At 42.5% G+C, this 26,060-nt stretch overlaps 1 protein-coding gene across 1 annotated transcript; it reads left to right on the top strand.

Annotated features, from left to right (window-relative positions):
• Positions 1 to 3,852: 3,852 nt before the first annotated feature.
• Positions 3,853 to 15,562, top strand: NOB1 (NIN1 (RPN12) binding protein 1 homolog). Its single transcript, XM_065898859.1, has 9 exons — positions 3,853 to 4,005; positions 4,127 to 4,259; positions 6,092 to 6,222; positions 8,643 to 8,714; positions 8,927 to 9,055; positions 9,150 to 9,350; positions 9,956 to 10,053; positions 12,217 to 12,361; positions 15,089 to 15,562. The coding sequence occupies exons 1-9, from the start codon at positions 3,919 to 3,921 to the stop codon at positions 15,356 to 15,358; spliced, it is 1,266 nt and encodes a 421-aa protein (XP_065754931.1). The 5' UTR covers positions 3,853 to 3,918; the 3' UTR covers positions 15,359 to 15,562.
• The last annotated feature ends 10,498 nt before the right edge of the window (positions 15,563 to 26,060 follow it).

Raw genomic sequence — 26,060 nt, 5'->3', positions numbered from 1 at the left:
TACCTCCCAGCCCTCCCCTTTGTTTCATCTCATCTCCAACTACTCTTTCACTCAGTACCCTGCTTCAGCCACTCTGGCCTGAGGGCCTTTGGACTGGCTTTTCCCTCTTCCTAGAAAGCTCTTTCCCCAGGTAGTCAGTTGGCTCACCCCCTCATCTCTTTCAGATGTTTTCTTAACTGTCCCTTTCCGTGAAGCCTTTCCTGATCACCCTATTTAAAATTGCAACTCATCTCTTCCTTCCCCTCCTACCAGCCCTTTCCTGCTTTATTTTTTCTCTCCGTATTTCCTCAGCTTAGCACTATCTGACTTTCATATGAATATGTGTGTATGTATGTATGTGTGTGCGTGTGTATATATATATATATATGTATATCTACATATATATATATATATATATGTCTGTTTCCCACTACAAAAATTATGAAGACAGGAGCTATAACTCAGCTCTCAAAGCAGTGCCTGGCCCATAGGAGGCCTCTTTAAACAATCTGTTGAATGCATAGACTTCATCAACATTTATTGAGCACTGAACTCATTGCTGAAGGTCCTACAATATAGGAGATTTTTTTTAAGACACATAAAAAATCTGAAATATGTCATCATAAAAGTGCCCTGCAAAGGTTAAAAAGTAAATTGAAATGTTCATTTAAGGAGAAAGACCCCTAAAGAAAGACCCCTGATTTCCAACCTACTTAAAGAAGACACACAGTTAACTACAATGCAAAGCAGAAGTAATAACTGCTTATTGAGTGATAGAATCAAACTGTCTTAAGTATGGTGAGAAAGAAGGGTTCATATCCGTCCTTGGAGAAAAATCTGATTTGGGTAATGAGGACCAGTTTACAAAGGAAACAATCGAGCTGCTTCTTGGAGACCAAGTACGCAGGGATTGGCCAGCAGAATTTTCAGGCAGAAGAGAAAACAAGGGCAAAGGCAGAGACAAGAAAGTCCAGGACACTCCCAAGAAAGTTCAGAGGAATTCTAGGGATACTTACTGATTTCATGTCATTTTTCTCTCCCCTACCCCACTGTTTTTCTCTCCCCTATCCCACTGTTTCAAGTTTTTATCTCCCCTACCCCACTGTTAAGCATATACTTTCATAGCTTGTACATCTTCCAGTCCTGGAAGTGAAGTCAGCTCTTCACTGGCACACAAGACGTTTCTTTCATAAAGGGCCTCACATGTAAAAGTTGTCATTACCTCCAGATAAGTTATACATGGAGTTCTAAATATGTTTGAAAGTGTTAATTTGTTAAGGTAAACTGTTTCAAGTGACCATAATTTCATAATAATGTTTGAGATTTCTTCACTTTTTAAAAAACAAGGAGCTTCAAAAAATTGAAGTGTTTCAGGGTTCACTTCACTTCTGAGAGAACCTGTCCCCAGACACCCTGTGCTACCACAGGCACTACCCTCAACTCCCTGAACACTCCCTTTGGACTTTCATACCTCAATGCTTTTGCCCTACTCATCCTTCAAGATTTGGCTCCAAGGTCATAAGCTCAAAGGTGCCCCTAGACACTACACAAAATATCACTTTGTTCATAACTGTTATATCACCCAAATTGTGGTGGTATAATTTAGCTCTCAGTACTTATTTGTTCACTAAATAAGAGTCCTCCTAAGGCTTCAGTGGACTTGAAGACTAGCGAGCGTTACAGGGAAACAGAAAAGGGATTAAACTATTACAAAAAATGACAAAAACTACAAAATGTCAAGAAACCTTTTATATTAACAAGTATTTTTAATATTTACTAGAAAGTGAATGGCTCAGAGCCTGATCTTTCTTTCCCTGGCTATTCCCCTAAATCAGTGGTTCTCAAGTGTGGCCCCAGGTTAGCAGCACCAGCATCATCTGGAACTTATTAAAAATGCAGATTCTCCTGCCCTGCCCAGACCTACTGAATCAGAAACTGAGGATGAACCCCAGCTATCTAGTTTTCCAAGCTCTCCAGGTGATCCTAATTCACAGTCAAGTTTCACAACACTGATCTAGATCATTCTTCTTCACCCTAGTGTCTACAGAATTATTGCCAACTTCAATAAACCTCTTTTATTGTGGAGTCTAGTTTCTATACACTCCCTCCCTTTTTAGGCAACAGGAGCAATTGAGGAAGAACTTAGAGATACGAATATTAGCGTTGAGTGGATTATATTTTCTAGGCATGAAATAAAAACTTGATTAGAGTGAGGTGAATGAATGGAGAGGAGACCCAGGCACCTCAAAACAATTCAGAAGTGACATCAATAAAGTTTAGCAAGAGTGGTATGGGTTGAGAGTGGGAATAAACATGACTCAGAGATTCTTACCTTGAGTACCTTTTTTGGTAATGCCATTCGGAAAAATAGGAACTCAACCAGTGAAGAAAGTTTAAGCGGGGGCAGGAGAGAAAACTACCTTAGTTTTAACCTTCCTCCTGAGTGAAGATGCCAAAAATTTCAGAAAGATGTGGCCAATGGCTAGGCTAGGGAATAAACAGGGATTGGACCTGTAGATTCCAAAGGCATTCCTATAATGCGATAATTGTGATAAGCCTTGGGGATAGATAGTATTGGTGAAGGAGAAAACTTAAGATACAGAGGCCAAGACAGTTCTGTGGTGGGTGCCCTGTGAGCAAGGCAGAAGAACTGACAGTGAAGGAGTGTGAGAGATCATCAGAGACACAGCGGGACCAAGATAGTGATGTAACACCAAAGTGAGGCAAGGAGACAGTCCAGAAAGAGGAAATGGTCAGCATTGTAAAATTCTGCACAGAAACTGAAAGTATAGAGAAATAAGAACAAAAAAATTTATATCATAGGGAATTCCCTGGCGGTCTAGGCACTTAGGATTTGGCACTTTCACTGCTGGGGCCGGGTTCGATCCCTGGTTGGGGAACTAAGATCCCACAAAAAAGAAAAAAAAAAATTGAGACATCTGGGGAAGGAAAAGGGATTTGGGCACCTATTAAAAGACCCCCGAGGGCAGTGAACAATTTTTGGAAGTACGATGGATAAAGTATAACCAAAGGGTGGGCTTCCCTGGTGGTGCAGTGGTTGAGAGTTCGCCTGCCAATGTAGCGGACACGGGTTCGTGCCCCGGTCCGGGAAGATCCCACATGCCACGGAGCGGCTAGGCCCATGAGCCATGGCCGCTGAGCCTGTGCATCCGGAGCCTGTGCTCCACAACGGGAGAGGCCACAACAGTGAGAGGCCCGCGTACAGAAAAAAAATATATATATAACCAAGGGGTAAAAACTGGAGTGAAGACTTGACAAAGAAAGTTTAGAATAACTCAACACCTCTGAAGGTGGATGACCGAAAACTCAAGTCATCATTCAGCCAAAATTCGCCAGCATGAATTTCTAATAGACCAGATCTCATAATTATGGAATCTCAGCAAGGAATTATGAGCCTTGCTTATGTAAGTGGCGTAAGAGATCCTGGACCCAAGTTGCTCAAAATGAAGCGGGGGTAAGTAAGCAAGCAGCGGTCGGTATGGAACAGTAGTAAGAAAGCGGCTCTGAGTCGGTTTGTTTCAGTGTTAATCTCGATACCTCACTAACTACCCATGTTAGTTGGGCCTAGTTTTCCTGAGCAGCTACCCCTTACCCGTAAAATAGTACCTATTTCATAGGGTTGTTGTGATCTTTAAATTAGGGCCTCTGTATTGATTGTTAACAATGAAACTAATACAGACTATTTGCGTTTAAGCGTAAAGAAGGCGCTAAGGAGCAGACGCCAAAGCGAATTTCCTCGGGTGGACCCCCGCCCCTCCCAAGGTTTGACCCCGCCCACACCTCCCAGGCAGAGGGGGCGGCCTCACCGCGCATGCGCTCGGAGAGCCCTGAGCCGGAAGATGCTGCCGCGGCTGCTCTTCCCGGCTCCCAGAGGCCCAGATTGGGACAGAGGGGCGGGCGCAATCTGCATGCGCATGCATGCTCCGGCCTACATGGGCCAAAATGGCGCCGGTGGAGCACGTTGTAGCCGATGCAGGGGCTTTCCTGCGGGACGCGGCTCTGCAGGTACAGGGAGCTCCGGCGGAGAGGAGCGGGGTCTGGGCTGGTGGCCCCTAAAGGAGCTTGGGAAATCGGGCAGCGCGCTGCGTGGTGCGGGCGGGTGTGAGTTGGGCCGGTCTCCCCTCAGGACATCGGGAAGAACATCTACACCATTCGGGATGTGGTCAGCGAGATTCGGGATAAGGCCACGCGCAGGCGGCTCGCAGTCCTGCCCTACGAGCTACGTTTCAGGGAGCCCTTCCCGGAATACGTGCGGCTGGGTGAGTGTCTCTGCCCGGTGTTAATGGCGAAGCTGGTTCCCGGGTTGCTGACTGAACCTGCTATGGTTCTAGTCGGAGTCTGGATACTTTATCAGAGTTGATTTAGAAACTGCACGGTCGGGCAGAAATACAGACACAGATGGAGAGAACAAACGTATGGACACCAAGGGGGGAAAGTGGCAGGGGGTGGTGGTGATGGGGGTGGTGGGATGAATTGGGAGATTGGGATTGACATGTATACACTAATATGTGTATAAAATGGATAACTAATAACCTGCTGTATAAAAAAATAAATAAAATTCAAAAATTCAAAAAATAAGTAAATAAAAGAAACTCCACGGTCTAGGAGACCGTGGTGGGAGAGAGGAGTTCTGGGTCATGAGTCAGCCAGGCCTTGCCAGTTACTAGTTATGTGCCCTTGGGAATATCACTCAGACGCTCTAGGCCTCGGTTGCCTCCATCTGTAAAATGGGATTAACAGTACCTACCCGAGGGGTTGCTGGGAGCATTAAATGAGGAATAATGTCACTCAGCAGTGTCCAGCGCTTTGTAAGTATTCAGTAAATTCGTTTGGATTAAAAATAGAAGATGGGAGGGAGCTGCAAGAAGGAGGAGATATGGGGATATATGTATATGTATAGCTGATTCACTTTGTTATACAGCAAAAACTAACCATTGTAAAGCAATTATACTCCAATAAAGATGTTAAAAAGATTAAGAAAAAAATAGAAGAACCCAGATCTCTTACTCTCGCCCATTTCTTTTCAGTAGATAAGAGTGATGACTGTTTTGGATATGGAGGCCAGCCTCAAGTCAGAAAAAGGGATGGCTTTTAGGCCTTACATTAGTCCTGAAAGAAAACTAAACAACTCTCACTTGGCTTAGGAGTCAGCGTTGTTCTCTTGTAGGGATCAAGGCGGTGATCCTGCCCAGGAAAGGACCTAGGTGATTGGAAGTGTTTTAGGGTTTAAAGGCCTGATAATGGAGATGTTGTTACCTACACTATTTGTGACTTCTTTAGCTTTCTCCAGCATCCTAGCTGTGTGATCTTTGACAAGTTACTTAATCTTTTTGAGGAAATACTAACAGTACTTACTTCATAAGATTGGGCTGAAACATTCCCACTCCTGGGCATATATCCAGACAAAACTATAGTAATTCAAAAAGATACATGCACTCCTATATTCATAGCAGCACTATTCACAATAGCCAAGACATGGAAACAACCTAAATGTCCATTGGTGATGAACAGATAAAGAAGATATGGTACATGTATGCAATGGAATACTACTCAGCCACAAAAAATAACGAAATAATGCCATTTGCAGCAACATGGATGTAACTAGAGATTATCATACTAAGTGAAGTCAGAAAGAGAAAGACAAATAACCATATGATATGACTTATATGTGGAATCTAAAATATGACACAAATGAACCTTTCTGAAATAGAAACAGAATCACATACATAGAAGGGGAAGGGGGTTGGGGGAGGTTGGGGTGAGCAGATGTAAGCTTTTATATATAAAATGGATAAACAACAAGGTGCTACTGTATAGCACAGACAGCTATATTCAATATCCAATGATAACCATAATGGAAAAGAATATTTTAAAAAGGAATGTATGTATATGTATAACTGAATTACTTTGCTGTGCAGCAGTAATTAACAACATTGTAAATCAACTATACTTCAGTTTAAAAAAAAAAAGATTTGGGGCTTCCGTTTTTCTTGGGATACTGATCCTAAGTTCTTTTTATACTTTCATTATGGTTATCCAAGGTCATATAGCTCTTTGCTTTTAACTGAAGTTGGGAATCTCTTGTTTACAGTGACTGAGTTTTCAAAGAAAACTGGAGACTATCCCAGCCTCTCTGCCACAGATATCCAAGTACTGGCACTTACCTACCAGCTGGAAGCAGAGTTTGTTGGGGTGTCTCACCTAAAACAAGAACCAGAAAAGGTAAATAAGAAAGATTGTTGGTTTTATCTGTTTTAACTTTTTTTTTTTTTTTTTTTTTTTTTGCGGTACGTGGGCCTCTCACTGTTGTGGCCTCTCCCGTTGCGGAGCACACACTCCGGACACGCAGGCTCAGTGGCCATGCTCACGGGCCCAGCCGCTCCGCGGCATGTGGGATCTTCCTGGACTGGGGCACAAACCCGTGTCCCCTGCATCGGCAGGCAGACTCTCAACCACTGCGCCACCAGGGAAGCCCTGTTTTAACTTTTATTATGAGAACTATCAGATGTACAGAAGTAGAGGGAGTAGTATAATGGACCCAGTGTCCCCATCATCCTGCCTCCACAGTTGTCAACTCATGATCTGTTTTCATCTTTACCCAACCCCAGCCCTGAATATTTTGAACTCAGACAGCCTAACATTTCACTGATAGATATTTCTTGGTGTGTCTCTAAAGGTAAGGTATGTCTCTAAAAAAAATAACCACAAAACCAATATTACACCTACACAGAATTAATAGTAATTCCCTGATATCATCAAATATCCAATCTGTGTTCACATTTCGCAATTATTTTATAAAATTTTTTTAATAGTTTACTTGTTTGGATCAGGATCCAGATAAGGTTCATACGTTGCAATTAGCAAACATGTCTCAGTCTTGACCTGTAGGTTCTTGGTAACATTGGTTATTTTAAAATGCAGGGACTTCCCTGCTGGCACAGTGGTTAAGACTCTACACTCCCAGTGCAGGGGGTCCAGGTTCAGTCCCTGCTCAGGGAACTAGATCCCCATGCTGCAACTAAGAATTTGCATGCCACACTAAGGAGCCCGCCTGTCGCAACTAAGACCTGGTGCAACCAAATAGATAAACTAAATTAAAATAATAAAATGCAGAAAGAGTAAAAATATTCTCATTTTTTTTGGCTGTGTTGGGTCTTTGTTGCTGCGGGCAGGGTTTCTCTAGTTGTGGCGAGCGGGGGCTGCTCTTCATTGCGGTGTACGGGCTCTAGGTGCGCAGGCCTCAGTAGTTGTGGCTCACGGGCTCTAGAGCACAGGCTCAGTAGTTGTGGCCCACGGGCTTAGTTGCTCCATGGCATGTGGGATCTTTCTGGACCAGGGCTTGAACCTGTGTCTCCTGCATTGGCAGGCAGATTCTTAACCACTGCGCCGTCAGGGAAGCCCCTCTCACTAGTTTTTTAAAAATAGAATTCTTTTCCAGAAGCAAGCAAGAAAGAACACTTCAAATGATTACCATTTTTTTCAACTCTTGCTACCTTCAAAATTCTGGGTTCCTGTTGTGCTTTTAGGGACTTGTCCAGCTTGGCTAAGTTGAAGAGACTAATGGTTTTGTGCCTGGACCCCATTACCTGTTTCTAGGCCAGAGGATTTTGAAAGATAGATTATTAACCTTATACTGAAATAAGTAATTTCAAGTAGTGTTTGCAGAGAATTACTTGATCTCCACTGTCTTAAGGTCCTCAGAACTGTAGTGGGCTCATGATTCTATTCTAGGCAGAACTGCCTTCACTTGTTTTCAACCAAGTGTAGAGTCCTCCAGTCCAAGAAGTCTAAAAGTGATGCCTAAAATATAGACATCTGTGTGTCACCAGAATGTTTTGGGGCGATGGGAGTGAAGGGAATAGTTCCATATAAACTCTGACTTTGTGGCTCAGCTGGGTTTCTGCTTTGGCATCTGTCAATTTGAGATTCCTAAAAATTGCCCTTTCCTGCAGTCTTTTGGGCAGGAATTAGCTATTTTGTATCAGAAGCTTTAAAACAGCCTGTCTTTTGACCCAGCAATTCCACTCTTAGGCATTTATCCTAAGGATATAACCAAAGATACTTCCAAGTTTTACACATAATGATGTTCATTAAACCTTTATGTCTAGGGACAAAAAAGAAATGTCCTGAAGTGGTTATTTGGTAGTAGTGGAATCCCTGAATAATTCTTTACGGGCTTCCCTGGTGGCTCAGTGGTTAAAAATCCGCCTGCCAATGCAGGGGACACGGGTTCAGCCCTGGTCTGGGAAGATCCCACATGCCGCAGAGCTACTGAGCCCATGCACCACAACTACTGAGCCTGCGCTCTAGAGCCCATGCTCCGCAACAAGAGAAACCACTGCAGTGAGAAGCCTGCGCACCGCAATGAAGAGGAGCCCCTGCTCACCGCAACTAGGGAAAAGGCCACACGCAGCAACAAAGACCCAATACAGCCAAAAATAAAAAAATTTATTTTTTAAAAAAATTCTTTACATATATTTTTATGTTTCCCACTTTTTAAAAAACATTGAATATCTTTTATTTCAATAACCAGGGGGAAGTATTTTGTTTTCTGTTTTTTAAAAAAAATTACTCTTCCATGTTGAATTTTCAACCTGCATTTCTTTGCTTAGAGCTGTCATTTTTTTCTTTTCTTTTTAAAGGTTAAAGTGAGTTCATCAATTCAGCACCCAGAAACTCCTCTACACATTTCTGGTTTCCATCTGCCCTCAAAGGTAATTTCTTAGACAGGCCAGCCAGGCTCTTCATGCTCTTTTCTGTTACATGTCAGATCTCCACAAATTGTCTGTTTAGAGGGAACCAAATTTACCTAGACAGATAGCATAGTTTGTCCATCCTTGTCTGATCTGGCTTGTATATCGTATATCATTTCATTTATAACCCTCTCAATTTTCAGGTTTTAAAATTATTTTTCTTTTAACTTCAGCCTAAACCCGCACGAGGAACAGTAGAACATGGACACCCAGTCGGTGAGCCTGAGGACCTAGAATTCAGTTCCTTTGTGTTCTGGAGAAATCCTTTGCCTAATATTGATCATGAACTGCAGGAGCTGCTGGTAAGGCCCTGCTTTATGATCTCCTGATGACAACAGACTAGCGTCTCCCAGCTGCTCCTTTGGGCGAGAAGTTTGAATTCTGTTAACGTTTCAGATTGACAAAGGTGAGGCTATTCCAAGTGAGGAAGAGAACGAAGAGAATGGATTTGAAGAAAGGAAGGACCAAGACAGTGATGATGACGGGGGTGGGTGGATAACCCCCAGCAACATCAAGCAGGTCCAGCAGGAGATGAAGCAGTGTGCCATCCCGAAGGATGTGCGGGTCGGCTGTGTGACTACAGACTTCGCCATGCAGGTGGGTGGAATGGGCATCGGCTGGCCCTGGGCTTGGTGTCATACCTGTTACAGGCAGTGGTCCTTTGGAGGTTTGGGGGTGTGTACAGGGCTGTTGTGTAATGCTTCTTTTCCTGGCTCTAGAAACTTTGCCTGTGCTCTTTGGTAATTTTTAGTTTTGCTTGGAGGTTAGGGAATCATAATATACCTACAGAAAGTATGTGGTATATTAAATTTCTGATGTTCAGTATTCATGATCTGTTGGTGCTTTTCTTTCAGTGTGTGTAACGTCCTGTGCTCAGTTAAGTATTTGGAGACTGTAGAGGTTTTGAGTCCAGAAATGAGTATATTTGCTCTCACACAATAAATGTCTCTGTTAAGAGAGATTGCTAAAGGAGGCCTTGGCGAAATGATGATCTCGGTCCATGGCACCTGAGAGAAGAAAAATCTGGGTCCTTGTCCTAGTTTACATGTCTTGAGAGGTATCCTAAGCTTGCTTTTCTTTAGTAGAAGCCCTTTATGAGCCAAACCAGGGTTTGGGAAGTTCTTTTACCTGTGATTATGCAGATATTAAACAGTTCTTGGTTTTGCTATGAGTTCAGTCTCCCTTTAACTTGTTGGTTGCAGAATGTCCTGCTCCAGATGGGGCTGCATGTGCTGGCCGTGAACGGCATGCTGATCCGCGAGGCCCGGAGCTACATCTTGCGGTGCCACGGCTGTTTCAAGTATGTAGCCAATAACCTGGGCTCAGTGCCCCTCTGTTGAACACTCCTCTGTTCCTAAACCTTCTAGAGACTTCTTGAAGGAGAGCCTTGCCTTGGGTACAGGCATTCCCTCCACCTTGTCATTCCTACTCAGGCCAGGTTCTGCCCCCACCAGGGCACTGAAAGCCCTGGGACAGAGGTGGCCAGTGACCTCCCACCTGACAAAGCCAGGGCAGGTGTTTTTTGTCCTTACCTTTGTGTATAGGATTAAGGGTGTGGGTTCTGGAGCAAAGAGCCCTAGTCGTTTAGCAGTAAGTGCCAAAATGTTTATGGATGGGATAACGTCTGGGACTTGCTTTGAAATAAAACAGAAGTGGGAGGAATGGGTGAGGGTAGAGATGAAGCTGGGTGATGGGTCCATGAGGGTTCATTGTGCTCTTTGGTTTACTTCATGTTTGAAATTTTCTGTTTAAAAAAAAAGTGGACTCTGGATCCAGACTAAGTGGGTTCCAATCCAGATTCTGTCTCCTAGTAGCTGTGTGACTTTGCAGAAGTTGGTCAGCTTCTCTGTACCTCAGATGATTCTTATGTAAAATTAGAAAGGTGGTTGTGAGGAACTAGGGAGATCATCACATAAAAGAGTGCTTGTCTGGCGCATAGGAAGTGCTCCGTTGAGGTGAACTGTTTAGTTCATTGACCATGCAGTCCTCCCCATTTCTTTTCTGCCTCATGAATTGGTTTTTCTCGTGGTGAGGGCTGGTGGTGTGTGGAGAGGCCCCCGGATCCGAGATCTGGTTGGAATGTAAGAGACTATACTGCAGCCCTGCTGTTGAGTGAAGCGTGGCCCTGGGAACTTGGTGGCTTCCAGCCTTTCCACAGATTCAGTCTAGACATGGTAGCCATCATGTCAGGTATCTGGTGGAGCCCCTTACTGTGGAGGCCTGTGTGCACTGCTTTCCAAAGCAGTAAGGTGTCTCTCCCTGTGTCCCCAGTGCTGTTCCACTGACGGTGGAGTAGCCTGGATGAAGCCCTCCCCCACGTGGCTCGGGGCCCATCTCTATTACCGTCCTCTGCAGGTCTGCTGGGGAGCCACTCCTCAAAACTGCCTCTGCATTCTTTGAATCTTTAGTGTTTAAACATGCCAGGCTCATGTCGGTAAAGCTTTTTGCTTCATGAAATCTCATTTCCCCCATTGTCCTTTGTTACAAAAGCTCTAAGTTCCTCAAATTAACATTCGTTCCTAGAAACACTTGGAAATGTTCTCCATTCTTGTTAGATTAACCCCAGTGACTGAGTGGTTTCTTGCACAAAATAATTATTTCCTAGCCCCTGTTGCTTAGTTCACTCGCAGAGACTTCAGGAAAGGGCTTGGCTTCTCCGGCAGTTTCACGCAGCTCTTGTGTCCTTACCACTGGGAACTGAGGGAGAATTCCTCAAGGACAGACACCAGGGCTCCTGCTTGGTCCCTGACAACAGCAGCTTTGCCTGTTCAGGGTCCATCGCTGGGCCTTGAGCGGGTGGGAGAGAGGCAAGGCCTGTGGGTCTGCCTCAGCACCCACACCCATTTAATCATAGCAGCTTTGATAGTGTGTCCTGTTGGTTAGTAAATTCTCAGCACCTCCAGAGCCACCTCCTGGCTTAATGCCTAGGCTGATACTTGGGCACAAGGTATTCAGAAATAGTTGAGTAATGTAATAATATGACCCTTGAGAAAGTATGGTGGTGGTAAGAGCACTGACTTTGGAGCCAGATTCCCTGGGCTTATACCTGCCACTTACTAGCTCTGTGACCTTGAGCAAGCTACCTTACCTTGCCTTCGTTTCCCCATCCGTAAAATGGAGATATATTAACTTCATAGGGTTATTTTGACATTAAACTTGTGGAATAATGCCTAACAAAATTCAGTAAGAGTTCATTATTACTGTAACAACATCCTGCTCAGTTTTCTTACTTACTAACTTGCTCCTTATGTCATTTACCTTTGCTGTGGGAGCCGTGCAGCAGCAGTGTGCTTATATCAGCAGCGTGAGGGCAGGTGGCCTTGGTCTGGGATGTGTGCGGTGCAGTCCAGCCTGTCCCCATTTCTTGTGTCTCCTCCTCTGAGGCCCGAGACTCACCTTGTGCTCTGGGGATGGGGTTTGCTGCCTCTGACTCCAGTGTGATGCATCTCCTTTGTTTCTGCAGGACAACATCTGACATGAGCAGAGTGTTCTGTGCACAGTGTGGAAACAAGACACTGAAGAAGGTGTCTGTGACCGTCAGCGACGATGGAACCCTGTGCATGCACTTTTCCCGCAACCCTAAGGTGCTGAATCCTCGGGGCCTCCGGGTGAGTGGCGCATCTCCCGCTCCCCTAACAGCAGGGCCCAGGTCGGGGAAGCGAGACCTTTTAGCACCAGGATCGAAATGATCAGAGAGGATAAACAGACCCTCCTGGTTTCTAAAGATAGTTATTGAAAGCCTGTTATCCAGGGACCAAGGCAGGTGGGGGAGAGCTCACAACTCAACCTCCCTGTGAGGTTTTTGAGGAGTTTGCAGTCTAAGGAGAAATAACCAGTAATTCCACACGGTAAAAAGCAAGGTCCAAATATATGTGGGTTCAAAGAGGGATGGTTTGCAGGACGGTGGAGGATGGATTTGTGTGGGAATTTGAAGATGGGTAGAATGTCTAGAAGCTTCAAGAACCACAAGGGAAGGTTGTGTAAATACTCAGCACAAGAGAGTCCTGGGCTGGATACACAGCGGGGTGGATTTGTTTTGAGGAATCAGGAGAGAAGGGTTGACAGGCAGGCAAGTATGAGTGTGGCTGACCTGGCTCTGAGTTCTCCAGGTATGGTGCATGCCACTAACGTTAGAAAGGTTGTTTTTTTTAACTTTCTATTTTGAAATAATTTTTTTTAATGGTATCTCGTAATTTTTTTTTTTTAATAAAAAGTTGCCAAAAATAGTACAAATAATTCCCATTTAGCTTTCACTTAGATTTCCCAATTTAATCATTCACTATATTTGCTTTATCATTTATATTTTTTCTTTTCCCCTAAACCATCTGAGAGTAAATTATGCATGACGCCCTTTTGCACCTAGATACTTGTGTGTGTTTCCTGAAACAAGGACTTCGTCTTAGATACCCACAATACAATTACCAAAACCAAGAAGTTAACATTACTTCAATACTATCTAATCTATGGACCATATTCAGACTTTTTTTTTTTTTTGAGTTTATTAATTTATTTATTTTGCTGTGTTGGGTCTTCGTTTCTGTGCGAGGGCTTTCTCTAGTTGTGGCAAGCGGGGGCCACTCTTCATTGTGCTGCACGGGCATCTCACTGTCGCGGCCTCTCTTGTTGCGGAGCACAGGCTCCAGACGCACAGGCTCAGTAGTTGTGGCTCATGGGCCTAGTTGCTCCACGGCATGTGGGATCTTCCCAGACCAGGGCTCGAACCTGTGTCCCCTGCATTAGCAGGCAGACTCTCAACCACTGTGCCACCAGGGAAGCTCCAGACATTTTTTTTTTTTCTGGCTGTGCCACGTGGCACGTGGGATCTTAGTTCCCCAACTAAGGATCGAACGCATGCCTCCTGCATTGGAAGTGCAGAGTCGTAACCACTGGACAGCCAGGAGAGTCCTTAGACCATATTCAAACTTTGCCAGATTTCTTTTACAGCAAGAGAAGGGGGTTTGTTTGGGGTCCAGGATCCAGTCTAGGATCACATGTTGCATTTCACTGTTGCATTTCATTGTCCTGTCTCCTTAGTCTCTTTTAAACTGAAGTCGTTTCTCAGGTCTGCTGTCTTTCATGACCTTGACAGTTCTGAACAGTTTTGAAGAGTACAAAGCAGTTACTTTGTAGACTCTCCCTTACCTTGGGTTTGTCTGGTGTTTCCTCCTGGTTAGATTCAGGCTGTGTCCAGTTTACTGCTGATAATAACTCTGATCACTTAGTTGGAGGTTTCTTGTGTAACCACAATATAATTAACAAAACCAAGATCACCAAATTTCCTGTAAGGTTATTATCCGTGATTAATAAGTAACTTAGAGAAAGATAGTCTGATACTGTGTGAATACTGTTTCTCATCAAACTTTTACTGGTTAAAGTCATCTGAATCAGTTTTTACAATGAAGGTTGCCAAATGGTGATTTTCTAATTGCATCGTTTCTTCTCCATATTTATTACTTGGCATTCTGCTGTAAAGAGGAACTTTCCCATATATCATTTATATGAGTGTGGTCACATGTATTTTTATTGTAGTCTGTAGGCTGTGATCCATTGCTATCCTTATTTATTTTGATACTCAAACTGTTCATGGAGCCCCTTCAGGATGGCTTCTGTGTCTTTTTGATGTGCCCCAGTTATTCTTTGAACAATTTTACTTTCTGGCACAGCAAGCTGTTCCGACCCTTATACCTCCCTGCCTGTGCCCTGGAATCAGCCATTTCTCTAAGGAGCTCTTAAGTTTTTAGAAGCAAAGATCTGGACACTGGACAGTGGGTATGCTTATTGTCCTAGGGTGGCATTAATTCTAGGTCCACAGTAGACAAAGATGGGAAATATTATATATAAATACACATATTAATACTTTTTCTCTTACCTGTATTAAAAATTGAATTTATAACTTCAGATTCAGTTCAACACCACAGAGTTCATTCTAGCCCTCCCTCTAATATCCATAACACCCTTCATAACACCATTTTCCATAATTATAATTTTGTTCAACTGGAGTGTGTGTGTGTGTGGTTATTTCAGAAGTGCTAACCTATACCATTATGAAAATGGTACCTGCTTACTAGGGTTCTGTGTTTTAGTGTAATTCTTTCTGTCTTTTGTTGAGGGAATGTAGTCACAATACCGTGTTGCTTTTCATCTGTGAGGTGAGAGTAGGCTCAAGTGGGAAGATGCATGTCATGTACTCAGTGCACAGTAGGCAGTGACGATAGACTCCGTTGGTGTCGTCTGCCTGCGTGCAGAGTTGTCAGGTAAGCTTTATGTAACAGGATCTGATGTGCATAAATACGAATCCCCGTCCTCCTAATGGCCTTTCCTCATCTTATTTGCAGTATTCACTCCCCACTCCCAAAGGGGGTAAGTACGCCATCAACCCCCACCTGACCGAGGACCAGCGCTTCCCTCAGCTGCGACTTTCCCGGAAGGCCAGGCAGAAAACTGACGTATTTGCCCCTGACTACATAGCTGGGGTGTCTCCCTTTGCAGAGAATGACATCTCCAGCCGGTCAGCTACCTTGCAGGTCCGAGACAGCACCTTGGGAGCCGGCAGGAGACGGTTAAATCCCAATGCTTCCAGAAAGAAGTTTGTGAAGAAAAGGTGAAGCGTGAGCTCCACAGGCAAGCTGGACTGATAGCTGTGACTGCCCAGGAGACCCATGTCTCAGGTCCCCAGCTGTGCCAACTCCACAACCACTTGGACACAGAAGAGGCCTGGCTTCCATAGTGCTGCCCCAGGACTCACTGTGGTGCCTCGGGTTGGGTTTGTGATGGAACCTGCCATCCCTTGGCCTGTGTGTATCCAGGAGGTTTATGTGAACATTGTGACCTGACTTACTTGGACATGGACAGCTGCAAGAGCAAAGGATTCCAGCACCAAGAAGTTTGCAACAACCAGCCACACCCCTTCCCTCTTTAGTATAAAAGAAGCCTGAATTCTGACTCAGGTAAGATGGTTCTTTGGGACAGGAGTCCACCATCTTCTTGGTCTGCTGGCTTTCCGAATAAAGTTGCTGTTCCTTGCCCCAACAACTTGTCTCTTGATTTATTGGCCTGTCATGCAGTGAGCAGTATGAGCTTGGACTCAGTAACTCCTTCTACCTATAAAAGTCCTTTATTTTGTACAGCTCCTTGGAGCTCCTTTCTTTGTGCTAGATGGGATACTGCCTGATTCATGAATCATTAAATAAAGCCAATAAGAGCTTTAAAATTTACCCAGTTGATTTTTGTATTTTAAGTTTTGGTAGTAGTGGTGGGATCTGAAGACTCCTGATGACTTCATAGACAACAAGAAATACACGTGTTGATATTCCCTGACCAGGGATTGAACTTGTACCCCCTGCAGTGGAAGTGCAGAGTCTTAATCACTGGACCGCCAGGGAAGTCCCTGAGTTCTCTTTCTTTGTCACTGTTTCTGAGGGCCGTGGGTAAGTTCCTCTTGATACGAACTCCACTCTCTACATTGAGCTTCTGGTCTAATTGGCTTTCCAGTCCAGGATTCATGGGTTGATCTAGACTGACAGGAGTCTCTAACAGAGCACCAGTCCTTAGCCCTTGGTTAGTCTGTGGTCCCAGGACACAGCTTAATGGGTCAGTTTGAGCCGACACCTGGAACCCAAGTCCCCAGCTCTCAGTTAGTCTGAGGGCTCAGTTAGTCCCCCACCCCTTTTTTCTTTAAATTTATTTATTTTTAGCTGTGTTGGATCTTCGTTGCTGCGTGCAGGCTTTCTCTAGTTGTGGCAAGCAGGGGCTACTCTTCATTGCAGTGTGTGGGCTTCTCATTGCGGGAGCTTCTCTTGTCGCAGAGCACAGGCTCCAGGTGCGCGGACTTCAGTAGTTGTGGCACGCAGGCTCAGTAGTTGTGGCTCATGGGCTTTAGAGCACAGGCTCAGTAGTTGTGGCGCATGTGGGCTTAGTTGCTCCGCGGCGTGTGGGATCTTCCTGGACCAGGGCTCGAACCCCGTGTCCCCTGCATTGGCAGGTGGATTCTTAACCATTGCGCCACCAGGGAAGCCCATTAGTCCCCTTTTGTTGGGTTCTGCTGGTTCGGTCTGTAGTTCCACTTTGGGAACCATTTGTGATGAGCACCTAAGGCCTTCTCTTGGCCAGTCCACAGTGCCATCTCCTTGGTTACTGCAGTGTCCACAGTTCCGTTTCCTTGATTACTGTTGGTTTCTGTTAATGTGCATATGGGGTAAAGGAATAATAGATCTATTGTTAATGGGCATCTTGAAGCCAAAACCACAAAATTGGTGGGCACAGGTTGAGCACTTAAAAGCTGATAGAATGCTCACCACCTAACTGTAAGAATCCTGTGTTAAGATAAATTGGTCACAGAGTGGGATAGGTCAACACTAGGTCACCTGCCACCTCAAGAAAATTTCCATACAATGAGGTATATTGTAAAACACCACAAAATCCCCAGACCCGTGGCACATCCCTCTTAGGTATTAATTTGGCTCCAAGAGACCCAAGGCTTAACTAAAGAAATGAGATCTTCACGTTTCAAAGAATTGAGCATGCACCACCTGGCACAACTGCTTGTTTTATGTTTAAGAACTGTGGTCCCAGAAGCTGTAGATATCTACTAAAATGGCAAAATCTTACTAAGGCAATTTAGAGTTGCAATGGCCATTATGGGCAATGTTCTAATTACACAAGTTTGTTCACTTTACGAAGTGCACTTGAAAGAATGGAACACTTATTTTAAGTGGTGTGCAGAAGGCTCGGAAAGGCTTTAAGATTCCAAAATAACTTCACTGAAAGAGTCATTGCAAAAGGCTAATGAAAAATTAAAGGTGCAGTAGGTACTTAAAACAAAAGACTTTAAGACGGAGGTAGCTTCTACTACTCCTCTCTATCCTCCTTTCCCTGAGTACTCAGTCTATTAGTCCTCTATCTGAATTGCCTTTCCACTCTGAATAAACTATAAAACTGTAACAAAGGCGACCAAGTTAGTGACCTCACAGCTGCAACCAGTTCCAAGACCAGAAACCTGAAACACCTGGGACTCCCTCACTGCGCCCTCCTAGGGGTCCATCAACAAAACACTGGCCCAGAATTGGTGTCTCATTTGCAATCAACCAGGACACTAGAAAAAAGATTGTTCTCAAAGGTTTTTGTCAAATCGTTCTACAGCAAATTGAATGGCCCCCGTATCCACCCTTGAAGGAGGCCCCCAAGAGGGTGCCTCCCATGTGGATGGGACTCCAAGGGATTCTCTGGTAAACTCTACCAGTTATTCCCTTAAATACCCAAGGGGAAACTAAAATTAAAATTGGCGAAAAACCTTGCCAAATTCTGGTAGATACCTGGGCTACTACATTCTCTAATTTAAGCCCCACCTGCCCTGGAGCCTGCAGATGGGATCCTGGGAAAACTGACAGAAGTTGGCAAAAGATGAGAATTCTTACAAGAGCCAACTCTCCTGGATCTCTAGTGCCCAGTCAAGAGAGGAAGGTAAAAGTCCACATTGTCCCTTCCTTTCCAAATTTAGACTCTCATGAATTTGGTTTTGAGGTACCCAATGGTTACCTCAGGGACAGCTATTGCCTTCTCATTTGTCTTGTTTTGTCCTGTGAACTTGGCTTGGCTTTCTGTCTGGTTGTCAGTCCTTGCATAAGCAGGAAACTCAACCATCAGGTGGGGCGCCCCAAAATATGACTGGGCAGAAATGTGGGTTTCCACCTGTTTTCAGCTAGACATGGCCAGACAGATGTGGGTTGCACTCCATTTGCAGTGAGGACCGACTATTGGCAACTCTCAAGAGAACTGTCTTTATTTGGGCTGTCTTTGGGAAGGTTCTGGATCTTGGGGAATGGAGGGAGGCGTACCCTTTGCACTCTCTTTGGAGACTCCTCTTGTATCCAAGTGGTTGTTTAATACTGACAGGAATATTTACTCTCTGTGCTGGCTGAAACCTGACAAAATATTTGAAAGGATTGTTTGTTTTTTTTTAAGCAGTGCTATGGTCAGAATTGGCCAAAACAGAAGCTGATATTCAGAGCCTGATAGGAATTTTGTGAGTGTTTTTTTTTTTAAGGCCTTTTCCCTTAAGCTAAATGAAACTATGTACCCAGGGGGAAAGAAAAACATCCCAAAGACAAACCACTCTAAATCTAGAACATAGGAATCTAGGAACCTTTTGATTTCCATCTTAGTTGAAGAGCTTCTCCTTGCTATGAAGAAGCAAATTAAAGATAATGTAGTTGGACGGGTGGATCCAAACAAGTTGCAACCCAATTTTTCCAGGAATTAAAAACAACTGTCCTTGTGTTGAAGATTGGGTCTTTACAAGAACTGAAATGCAGCTCTAGCAGCAATTCAAAGCCCACCTTTCCTTTCTACAAATTCCCAAACCTCCCCTATCCATCTTAAAAGACTTGTAGATATTGTAAAGCATCTGGACTTAGGGAACAAAAGTCTTTCTTGGTGAAACTTACATTCTTTCTCTGTGCCTTTTGAGATGGAAATGTTCTACCTAGTTCCCTCTAGGAACCAAGGTAATTCTTATCAGAAGGGGGAAAAAGGTTATTTGAAAACTAGGCCCATGAAAAATCTTAAAAATCTTCACCACAAGTATTACTGAAAAGCTTTAGTTATCTAAGCAAGACACCTTAACTTATTCCATCTGCCAGAAATACAATTTGGATCCAACTGTTGTATTTTAAACTAGTAAATTTTGCATTATTGTACCTGTCCCATAGCTAAAATTATAAAATGAAACCTATAAGATCCTATTTGCATCTGTATGTTTATGTATGTCTATATGTTATAAATGTGTAATTTTTTTCTACCTCCAGATGGTATTTGTGAAGAGTTCTATTCAAGTTCATGTGGTCTAGGATAATCTTTGGTAAATAAAAGCTAGTTTGTTTGTGGTTTAATTAAAACAGGCATGCCTTTAGAGTTGTCAGCATTAAATATAATACTTTTATTCTACCTAGGTTTATTAAAAGTCAAATAAGTTCATGTTATCTCTGTTACAGAATTTGTCAGCAAGAAAAAGAATGTAACATGATGGTTAGCTGTTTAATGTCTCATGAAATTTTCTTGAGTAATCTAAACATAATTTTTAAGAAAAAGTAAATTAAATAGAGGTAAGATAAAATTTTAAAAATCCTCAAAAAACTAAAAATAGAGTTGCCATATGATCCAGCAATCCCACTCCTGGGCATATATCCAGACAAAACTATAATTTGAAAAGATACATGCACCCCTATGTTCATAGAAGCATTATTTACATTAGCCAAAACATGGAAGCAACCTAAATGTCCATCAACAGATGAATGGATAAACAATAAATAAGATGTGGTGTGTATGTGTATATATATATATATATATATACATACATACACACACACATATATACATATACATACACACACACACACACACACACAGTGGAATATTACTCCACCATAAAAAAGAATGAAATAATGCCATTTGCAAGCAACATGGATGGACCTAGAGATTATCATACTAAGTGAAGTAAGTCAGAAAGAGAAAGACAAATACCATATGATGTCACTTATATGTGGAATCTAAGATACAACACAAATGAAGAAATCTACGAAACAGAAACAGACCCACAGATACAGAGACAGACTTGTGGTTGCCAAGGGGAAAGGGGCATGGGGGAGGGAAGGATTGGAAGTTTGAGATTAGTAGCTGCAAACTATTATATATAGGATGGATAAACGACAAGGTCCTACTGTATAGCACAGGGAACTATATTCAATATCCTGTGATAAACCATAACAGAAAAATATGAAAAAGAATACATATATGTAAAACTGAATCACTTTGTTATACAGCAGAAATTGACACATTATAAATCAATATACTTCAATAAAATTTTAAAAAATTTATAACTGACCTTTTCAACAATAATTATGCTTCACAGTATGTCAACTTAAAAATAGTTTCCAGGGGGCTTCCCTGGTGGCGCAGTGGTTGAGAGTCCGCCTGCTGATGCAGGGGACACGGGTTCGTGCCCCGGTCTGGGAAGATCCCACATGCCTCGGAGCGGCTGGGCCCGTGAGCCATGGCCGCTGAGCCTGCGCGTCCCGAGCCTGTGCTCCGCAACGGGAGACGCCGCAGCAGTGAGAGGCTCGCGTACCGCAAAAAAAAAAAAAAAAAAAAAAATAGTTTCCAGGAATTCCCTGGCAATCCAGTGGTTAGGACTCTGCGCTTTCACTGCCGAGGGCCCAGGTTGATTCCCTGGTTGGGGAACTAAGATCCCACAAGCTGCGCGGCACAGACAAAAAAAAAAAAAAAAAAACAGTTTCCAAAATCTTTTTGGTACTTGAAACCTTAAAGTTATGCTGAGATAAGTTAAGTGATGGATATTCATTAAATATCTAGGTCATTTCCAAACAAGATAAAATACTGAAACATTAATTACTGGTGTATCCACTTTTGGTTTCCTTTTACAGAGAAACTAAAAATACTTGGGTCTATCAGTAAATATCTTGTGTGCCACATAGAAACATTTACTATGAGAAAGAATATACTTCTAGAAATTATAAAATGTACTCATAAATTTGCCAATCCATGGAATGCTAGTGTAACAGACAGTCCACAGTTGCTTACTTCTTAGTTTCAGGAGGAATAAAAGATTCTACGGGTTAAAAATTCTAATCAATATATGTAATTAAAATGACTTACTACAGCCATTATGAAAAACACTATGGTGGTTCTTCAAAAAGTTAAAAATTGAACAACCATATGAAACAGCAATTCCACTTCTAGGTACACATACAAAGGAATTCAAATTAGTATCTCAAGAGGATATCTGCACAACGATGTTCACTGAAGAATTAATCACAATAACCAAGATATGGAAACAGCCTAAGTGTCTGTCAACAGATGAAAGGATAAAGAAGATATAGTAAATATATACAATGGAGTATTATTCAGCCATGAGAAAGAAAGAAATACTGCCATTTGCGACAACATAGATGGACCTTAAAGGTATTACGCTAAGTGAGATAAGCCAGACATAGAAGAACAAATACTGTATTATATCACTTATATGTGGAATATCGAAAAACTGAACTTGTAAAAACAAGGGCTAGGGGGTGAGGGAATTGGAGAGATGTTGTTGAAGAGTACAAACTTACAACCAGGAGATAAGTTCTGGAGATGTAATGCATAGCATAATGATTATAGTCAACTCCACTGTATTATAAGTTTCAGTTACTAAGAGACTAAATCTTCACTGTTCTCAATACAAAAAGGAAATGATAAATATGTGACATTATAAAGGTGTTAGCTAATGCTACTGAATAATATTGCAATACATAAATGTACCAAAGCAACACACTGTATACCTTAAACTTACACAATGTCAATTACATCTCAATTTTTAAAATTTTTATTTCTATTTTTATTTTTTCATTTTTTGGCTGTGCCACATGGCATGCGGGATCTTAGTTCCCTAACCAGGGCTCGAACCTGCTCCCCCTGCAGTGGAAGTGCCAGAGTCTTAACCACTGGACCACCAGGGAAGTCCCTCAATTTTTAAAAACTACTTAGAAAAATTAACAGTTAAAGGCAACAACTGTATGAAAAGTAGATAAGGAAAGTAAAATGATTCATTGTTCCAGAATGAGAAAAAGGAAAAAAAATAAACAGGACAAGATCTGAATGGACATAAAAAAGTTATGAGGTTTATAACAAAGGAATCCTGGGAAAGGAACTTTATGTGTAGTCAAGCTGGCTAAGATTGGAATGAATTTAAGTTTTTTTAAAAAATAAGTTTTAATATCAACAGTACACTGGTGCAAAATTAGAATTTAGTTTTCTCTCTGTTAAAAAGAAAAAAGTTTTATTGGACTTTTGGTCTGCTTTTGAAAGACTGTGGAAGTTTCTTTAAGTTTTAAGTAATCTGCCCAGATAGCAAAGATTTTGTGTCTTATCAAAATAATTTACTGTGCATGTTTTCTTAAGTAATCAAAATCCTGATAAAGACAACACTGTCTTCTCAAAAGAGCTAAGTTTTGTTTACACTTAGGTGAATTTCTGTATTTGCCTTTAACATCATCTATTGTCATTTTGGTTAAATAGATAATTCAGTATTATTTCATAATGATCTGTGATCCTATTTAATCAAATGTTCAAACCTTTTGACATTTTCCCCAAATCAGATTCTAAAGAGAACCACAGAAGACCCAGAATTGCCAAAGCAATCCTGAGGAAAAAGAACAAAGCTGGAGGCATAACCCTCCCAGACTTCAGACAATACTACAAAGCTACAGTAATCAAAAGAGCATGGTACTGGCACAAAAAACAGACATATGGATCAATGGAACAGAACAGAGAAACCCACACACCTAAGGTCAATTAATCTCTGACAAGGGAAGCAAGAATATTCAATAGAGAAAAGATAGTCTCTTCAGCGAGTGGTGTTGGGAAAGCTGAACAGCTGCATTTAAATCACTGAAGTTAAAACACTCCCTCACACCATACACAAAAATAAACCCAAAATGGCTTAAAGACAAATATAAGAAAGGACACCATAAAACTCCTAGAAGAGAACATAGGCAAAACATTCTCTGACATAAATCGTAGCACTGTTTTCTTAGGTCATCTCCCAAGGCAATAGAAATAAAAGCAAAAATAAACAAATGGGACCTAATCAAACTTATGAGCTTTTGCACAGCAAAGGAAATCATAAACAAAATGAAAAGGCAACCTATGGACTGGGAGAAAATATTTGCAAAAGACATGACTGACAAGGGATTAATTTCCAAAATATACAAACAGCTCATACAACTCAATACAAAAAAACCCCAAACAACCCAATCAAAAAACGGACAGAAGACCTAAGTAGACATTTCTCCAAAGAAGACATACGATGACCAACAGGCACATGAAAAGATGCTCAACATCACTAATTATTAGAGAAATGCAAGTCAAAACTACAATGAGGTATTACCTCACACCAGTCAGAATGTCCATTATCAAAATATCTACAGGGGACCTCCTTGGTGGTCCAGTGTGTAAAACTCCACGTTTCCACTGCAGGGGGTGTGGGTTCGATCCCTGGTTGGGGAACTAAGATCCCACCTGCCATGCAGCGCTGCCAAAAAAATATATATATGTGTGTGTGTGTGTGTATATATATATATATATATGCACGTGCACACACACACACACACAAATAATAAATGCTGGAGAGGGTATGGAGAAAAGGGAAACCTACATTGTTGATGGGGATGTAAATTGGTGTAGCCACTATGGAAAACAGTACTGAGGTTCCTTAAAAAACTAAAAATAGAGTTGCCATATGATCTAGCAATCCCACTCCTGGGCATATATCCAGAGAAAACTAATTTGAAAAGATACATGCACCCCAATGTTCATAGCAGCAATATTCACAACAGCCAAGACATGGAAGCAACATAAATGTCCACTGACAGATTAATGGATAAAGAAGATGTGGTGTATATATATATATAATACACACAATGGAATATTACTCAGCCACAAAAAAAATGAAATAATGCCATTTGCAGCAATATAGATGCAACTAGAGATTATCATACTAAGTGAAGTCAGAAAGAAAGACAAATACCATATGATAACCACTTATATGTGGAATCTAAAATATGACACAAATGAACCTCTCTACGAAGCAGAAACAGAGTTACCACAGGAGAACAGACTTGTGGTTGCCAAGGGGGACAGGCTTGGGAGAGGGATGGATTAGGAGTTCAGGATTAGTAGATGCAAACTATTACATATAGAATGGACGGACGAGCTCCTACTGTATAGCACAGGGAATTATATTCAATGTCCTGGGATAAACCATAATGGAAAAGAATATAAAAAAGAATGTATATATATGGGTAACTGAGTCACTTTGCTGTACAGCAAAAATTAGCACAACATTGTAAATCAACTATACTTAAGTAAAAAAAAAACAACATTTCTTTCCATTCTACCTTCCCTCTCTGTTCTTTTCTCAAATCTTTTTTTTTTGGTTGCACTGTGCAGAATGTGGGATCTTAGTTCTCTGGCCAGGGATTGAACCCATGCCCCCCTCAGTGGAAGCACAGAGTCTTAACCACTGGACTGCCAGGGAAGTCCCTCCTTTTCCCAGTTCTTACACCATGAAGGTCTTTATGATTCTTTTGCCTTGCTCTGGCCTGGAAAGACAATGCCACTATTCACATATCTCAGGCCATTGCAAAGGGGGATAATCAAACCTCCAAATGACTGTTAGACTTGCCATGCTGCTGGGGATCCTGTAGTTCTACCCATCACAAACTTCCCCCTAATTTCTTTTTTTTCTTAATTAATGAATTTATTTATTTTTGGCTGCATTGGGTCTTTATTGCTGTGTGTGGGCTTTCTCTAGATGAGGTGAGCGGGGGCTACTCTTCACTGAGGTGCATGGACTTCTCATTGCGGGGGCTTCTTTTTGTTGTTGATGTTGTTGTTGTTGCAGAGCACGGACCCTAGGCACACGGGCTTCAGTAGTTGCAGCACGTGGGCTCAGTAGTTGTGGCCTGCAGGCTCTAGAGCACAGGGTCAGTAGTTCTGGTGCACGGGCTTAGTTGCTCCACGGCATGTGGGATCTTCCCAGACCAGGGATCGAACCTGTGTCCTCGGAATTGGCAGGCGGATTCTTAACCACTGCGCCACCAGGGAAGTCCCCTCCCTGACTTCTAATGCCTCAGTTTCTCTGGAACAAACTTAGCTCCTTCTCTATTGTGTCAGACTCCCTAGCCCTGGGGTCCATTTCCCTGACTCTGGTTAACAACCCCAAACCTGGGAAAACTTGCATCCAGGCTTCATACAAAGACACAAGATAAGGGTAACCAGAATAAAACTGCCTGTGCAGTCTACAGACCTTAAATTTTCCTGGTTGTCACCTTTCCAGTCTCAAGTCATAGAGTCATACAAAGATTACTAGGAGGCATCATGATTCAAACTTTGCTTCCGTTGGCAGATCCCTACTGCCCAGGCTAAGAGTAAGTACAAATGAGGCTATGATCAAGGATCTCTCCTTAACTCTTGAAGATATCACAGAATCTGCTGCTAAAGCAATATCTGCCCAACAAAAATCGCTAGACTCTCTGGTCAAAGTTGTTCTTGATAATAGGAGAGTCCCTGACTATCTTTTGCTGAGCAGGGAGGTAATTGCGCTGTAGCCCATACCACTTGCTACACTTGGACTGACACTTCTGGGAAAGTTGAGACTCAGTCACATAAGACCATTGGATAAGCCAGTTGACTTTAAAAAGTGACTCCTTCTGGACTTCCTTGGTGATCCAGTGGTTAAGAATCCACCTTCCA

Source organism: Phocoena phocoena, chromosome 20, assembly GCF_963924675.1.
Source record: "Phocoena phocoena chromosome 20, mPhoPho1.1, whole genome shotgun sequence".
Lineage (NCBI taxonomy): Eukaryota > Metazoa > Chordata > Mammalia > Artiodactyla > Phocoenidae > Phocoena > Phocoena phocoena.
The sequence above is the reverse complement of the archived record's forward strand: the minus strand, read 5'-3'. Positions and strand labels throughout refer to the sequence as shown.